This window comes from Orbicella faveolata, unplaced genomic scaffold, assembly GCF_042242905.1.
Source record: "Orbicella faveolata isolate gen_17 unplaced genomic scaffold, um_ofav_v1 contig_34, whole genome shotgun sequence".
Taxonomy (NCBI): domain Eukaryota; kingdom Metazoa; phylum Cnidaria; class Anthozoa; order Scleractinia; family Merulinidae; genus Orbicella; species Orbicella faveolata.
In genome coordinates, this window is record NW_028301563.1 from 23,013,409 (window position 1) to 23,019,123 (window position 5,715).

The 5,715-nt window shown below is 38.5% G+C and overlaps 1 protein-coding gene across 1 annotated transcript; it reads left to right on the forward strand.

Moving 5' to 3' along the window:
* Positions 1–668: 668 nt before the first annotated feature.
* LOC110057126 (uncharacterized) lies at positions 669–4,041 on the forward strand. The gene is made up of 3 exons (XM_020763702.2): positions 669–1,395; positions 2,282–2,665; positions 3,859–4,041. The coding sequence occupies exons 1-3, from the start codon at positions 910–912 to the stop codon at positions 4,039–4,041; spliced, it is 1,053 nt and encodes a 350-aa protein (XP_020619361.2). The 5' UTR covers positions 669–909.
* Positions 4,042–5,715: the final 1,674 nt, after the last annotated feature.

Here is a 5,715-nt window from a genome sequence, read left to right on the forward strand (position 1 = left end):
GACGAGTGTTAATATTGACACATACATTACACCTGCATTTCCAGCCATGATTTCAACTTTTCAACGAAACCTACTATTCTTCAAAAGCCTTTATTTTATTCTATTACTGCAGTAACAATTGTGTCCCAGTTCATCTGCGTAAACATTGGTGTCAATCCGATGTTGATCTCAAAGAAATTTATATTTATGTTTTTGTTACTCTGTTGAAAAGAACAAATGTCCAAGAATAAAATAATAAATGGAAGAAACGCAAGGTGTTGCTTGGATGCAGAAAAGAAACCCCAGGGAAATATACAAGAAATGAAAATTAAAGGAGAAACGAGAGGAAATTTGCAATTTATTGCATGCGTTAGGATCATACACTAATTTTCCGGTATCTTTTGGGTCGATGGTCGGGTCAAGTTCTGGCTTCAATGAGTAAATAAATTAGTGAATAACAGAGAACATTGTGTATTTACAAATACGATTAAATAAAGGATATTTTATAAAAATGGTGAACGCCTTAAGACTTAAAAGCTTTTTCTTTGATGAGATATTTTGCCCTGATTGCTTTCAATTATTTCTCATGAATATCAACATGAGCCTCTCAAGTATTCCATCCATATTGTTAAACCTTTTTCTCAATAAAATAGAGGTAATGTTCAGCTCAAAGTTGTGATAAATTTTTTATTTTCTTTTTTTCTTTATGATCAATTGATGAGTACATGTCATAAACAATTCTATATTGTTGCATTTAAACTAACGCAATATTATTCCAGCTTTTCCATGTTGATTTTCTAGGCTAATGTTAAACAATAATTCGAATAACAGCTTTGCAAACGAATTGTTAGCAGAAGGATTGATAGTCCGCTGTCTTAGGGAAATATACTCCGGACTTCAGTATCATTTATACCGTGTTGTACCAAAGCGATGGACTGCGCTAGAGTGATCCAACTTTCCTTGGTAATTGCATTTGCAATTTTTATAAGCCCAACTCAGGGTTTGATATGCAACGGAATGGCTGAGTTCTGTGATTTAAGAATCAACCAAGCTACCTTTGCAGGAACGCACAATTCTGGTGCAGGCTTTGACGGGATCCTTTACTATCACACAAAGATCGGACTAAGTTTTCCGGCGGGAAGCTGCTGGTATAGAAGCCAGGGACAAAGTATCACCAAACAGCTTGATAATGGCATCCGGTACTTTGATATTGACACGTGTTTTGTGGACTCAGGAAGATGGGAGCATGGTCCTTGGACATGCCACAGCGGAGCTTACGGTGGACCGATTAGAAAAATGCTGCACCAGATAGATGAATGGATGCGAAGAAATCCTACTGAAGTTGTCATTATCAAGTTTGGTAGAGACACGGTGAAGTCGAAAGCCCAAAAGATCGGAAACGAAATTCTTAAACAGGTAAAGACTGGAAAAATTAGTCGATTGTGGCTCGTTTTATCCTTTTAGCTTGTATCAATCGATTTCATACACCTTTATGTGTACGGCTACCAGACGAGCCAAAACCTTTCGAAAATCAACCCAAGCTCAGCAATTATACACGCTCAATAAGCCAGAGATAACCTATTGCTTTTGTATCACTCGTCACACTCGTTTTGACCAATGTTGCTTTGAAGTGAATAATTGACACTTTCAGTAAACGTCCAAAAAGAAACACAATTTCAAATTAACTTTTAGCTTTTCTTTTTACCAAGAAAAGAGTATCGCATACAAACTGACCATTGAGAGCCGGTTCTAGAGAGACAATATCATGCCCTCCTTTTTGTCAAAGTCAATTAGCTTATGCAATGAGTATATTGATGAGGTCAGTTATGTTCTGCTTACTATCCACAAGACATCATAGTCTCTTGCTATCTAGCTATACTTGTGCTAATTAAGAACACTTAAGGTTATTCCCCAGTATTGCATTGCGTATCCCTACTGCGCATAATTTCACGTGTGATTAGCGCGCGCGCAGTAAAAAATGGCGGCTTTTTCTTTACAGTTGGACCTTGCCATAGAGGTAAATCGTCATTTTCTCGCAACCGAGTATGGTGACCTATCATTTTTTTCTGCCTTTTTGACCAATGTTGCTTTGAAGTGAATAATTGACACTTTCAGTAAACGTCCAAAAAGAAACACAATTTCAAATTAACTTTTAGCTTTTCTTTTTACCAAGAAAAGAGTATCGCATACAAACTGACCATTGAGAGCCGGTTCTAGAGAGACAATATCATGCCCTCCTTTTTGTCAAAGTCAATTAGCTTATCTCCTATATCGCACCTGAAAATTATGCCTATCTTCGCAGATGAAGAACTTATGGGAGCCAACAAAAGAGAAAACAAGTTTGAAACAGCTCTCTCTAAATGACTATCGCAGACAATCCTGGAAGTGGCCGACATTAGGTGAAGCGATTACTACTAATCAACGAATATTTCTGTTCATGGACCACCGTCTTATTGGTGACAACTACTACAAGTATCGCTGGGTTTACTACACAAATTATGAAATTTCGTTGTCGTGGACACCAATGAACCTGATTGAGTCTGCTGGGTGTAGCAAATTAGTAGATGCTATCCAGAAGCGATGTGCTGACTCGTATTACTTTGATTTCATGGAAATGGACTTGTTTTTAACTTGGAGGCTGTGCGTGAAACATCTTGCGGACTGGTGCAATGAGTATATTGATGAGGTCAGTTATGTTCTGCTTACTATCCACAAGACATCATAGTCTCTTGCTATCTAGCTATACTTGTGCTAATTAAGGACACTTAAGGTTATTCCCCAGTATTGCATTGCGCATCCCTACTGCGCATAATTTCACGTGTGATTAGCGCGCGCGCAGTAAAAAATGGCGGCTTTTTCTTTACAGTTGGACCTTGCCATAGAGGTAAATCGTCATTTTCTCGCAACCGAGTATGGTGACCTATCATTTTTTTCTGCTGTTTTGATTTGAGTAATAAATTTCTCTGTGTAAAATAAATATGGACCAATTCTCAGTGTAGAACAAAAAGCAATCGCCGGAAACGTGAGTTTAGCAAGCAATCGTGACTACAGTCATGGTGCTATTATAAGGATTTATATGGGTATAAACAAGGTGCTGTTGCTCCAAAACGAACATGGGGACCCCTCATTTTTATTTCAAAATTTAAGTTCCTATAATATAAACAATCAATAGGCAAAGTTTGACAAAAATCTCAGTGCAGGTTCTATTTCAGTGGAATGACTTTAAGGCCTAATGGGGATTCTCTATAAGTAACCTGGAGTTGCAACCTGCTAGTAAGCCTATTACGGTACTCCGTTAGCCTAATTGGCTGTAGTTAGGGAGATTGACAAATTTTCTCAGCTTTATAAGCAGTCGAAAGTCAACCTTAGAATGATAAGCTTTACTGCAGTTAAGGATTTATTATGATGCCATAAAGAACACTATTTCTTGCGGATCAGAGGGTAATTCTGAGCGGACACGAAGGCTTATCTTGCCCATTTGGCAACCAATCAAAACGTCAGATTTAGATCACCTTGCTCGCTGCGGGTTTGGGCATATTATTAATTACGTGAACAGCTTAATTTTTTCAAATGGTGTGCACCTCGTTGTCGAAAAGCCTTTTGTTGAAAATTTGACGAAATTTCTTTTCCGCTTCAAACTCTAGCATAAGAAATATTATAAGCATTTCAAGGTTCTTCGCTTTACACATCGATCGAGTCTGCAGCCAGTGGGGCTTAGGTGCATCATGGGAAGAATATTTCATTTGTGGTGTCTTGGTTCCCCCAGCTAAAGAGACCTGATAAGCTCTGGATCTAGAGTAAATCATGAGTCGCAAGATTGTCATGACCACAGAACTGACGCTATTAGCCGCCTTAACTAGCCTTATGTTTCTCTTTTAGGCAACAAAGAAGTGCTTTGATGAAAGGTCATCTCGAGGTAGAGCAACCGCAAATTTCATAGTGGTGGACTGGGCTGGGCGAACTCACGGCGTTAACAAGATAGGCGAGGTTGCTAAGCGGAGAAATGTGCAAAATGTTAAATTTTTCACGAAACAAGAGATTAATATTATATATATTAATTAAGGGTTATATTAATATTATATTATAATATTAATATAACCCTTAGTATGAGAGGCAAACAAAAAGATCAATAAAATGTCTTGATGAATACTGTCTTGGGTGGAAGTAGTAGTTGTGCACCCTCTATGATCTTTCCAGTCTACCTTCCGATAATTAAATCACTGGAAAATCATAATGAATTAATGTATAAATAAAGGATTAAATGCGCGTGCAAAAGCTAAATATTTATCTAAGTTTTTCAGGTCGCTTTCGTGAAAGATAAACCCAAATTGTCTTCCAAATATGAAGGGAAAGAAATTTTTCTACTCCACAACAAACTGTCTTCTTTTTTTTTTTTTTTGGCAAACTTTAAAACTAACTTGTCAGAGGTCCATCTTAGCCGTCTGTGTTGCCAAATTCGGACCACTCAGGTGACCAGTCAGGATAGACTTTTTTTAGCTTGGGCGGTTTTCCATTGCAGACCACTTGATATTCTCCAGAGAACTGCTCTTTTATCCATCCAAAAAATTATTCATTCATACACATGCGACTAATTGAAAATTTGAAAGCAAGAATTCTCATGGTCTGAAATGGGGCAACAAACCAACCAAGCTTAAGAGGTCTATTCTTCTTCATCTCGGGCCAGTTTGTAATATAATAATTAGCGCGCACTTTCTTACATTATTTTTCTATATATTTGAAAAAGCTACTGGCCTTGAGGGTGTTTGGGGTAGAGCGTGAACGACCCTCCACTTTTCTATAAGGCAGCAATAAACCTGTGAACGTCAGTTTACAATTTGTACCTGTCATTCTTCAGTGATTCCTGTGCATTTTGGAATTCAATATGGAATCAGTGATACGTTATCTAGGGAAGTTACATGTCATCATCATCATTAGTCCTGGCTCTCCTCTGAGAGAATAAGGCCATTGACTTGTCTCCTCCAATCTGCTCTGTCCCTCGCAGCGGCAACAGCCTCATTCCTAGTGGCAAAATCCGTCTTCTGCCTCTCTCCCTCCACAGCTTACCTTGGCCGAAGTTATATGTAGCTATATATTAAATATGCTCTATATGATACTCAATAGTCCTCTTCCTCATCCTCATCCTCATCATCATCATCATCATCATCATTATCATCATCGCCATCGCCATCGCCATCGCCATGGCCATCGCCATGGCCATCACCATCACCATCACCATCACCAGATGTTTGTACACTTGGGTGTACAAATAAGCTTCCACCTATTATACAAGCGTTCATAAAATTCCCCACTTTGCGAAACTACAACTTTTCGACTTTGCATGCGACAAAAGCTATGAAATTTAGAGACGTTTGTGTTGTTGGCTGCACAAATCAACTCCCCCTTCCCCCGCGATTATGCCAGCGTTCATAAAATCTCCGACTTTGCAAAACTATAGCCTTGCAATTTTACAAGCGACAAAAAGCTTGGAAATAAAGAGGTTTATATGGTTGGCTTCCCTCCAATGCACAAGCGTTCATAAAATTCCCGACTTTGTGAAACTAAGAACTTCTCAATTTTGCATGAGACCCAAATGCAGTGGCTATTTGCAAAAATTTTAGGGCCCTACTCTTTTCACTTCTCACCAGAATCGACGAAATTTCTCTTAATGACCAAAACAATTCAAATTCTTTGACTTCTTGATTTCCGCCTCTGCGCACAGGCCCAATTTGTAAAGGT

Excerpts from the sequence above, each read along its gene's own strand:
- LOC110057126 (XM_020763702.2), top strand. The coding sequence starts at position 910 with ATGGACTGCGCTAGAGTGATCCAACTTTCCTTGGTAATTGCATTTGCA. Across the intron at positions 1,396-2,281 it reads GAAACGAAATTCTTAAACAG|ATGAAGAACTTATGGGAGCC; the intron begins GTAAAGACTGGA and ends CTATCTTCGCAG. Across the intron at positions 2,666-3,858 it reads GCAATGAGTATATTGATGAG|GCAACAAAGAAGTGCTTTGA; the intron begins GTCAGTTATGTT and ends TTTCTCTTTTAG.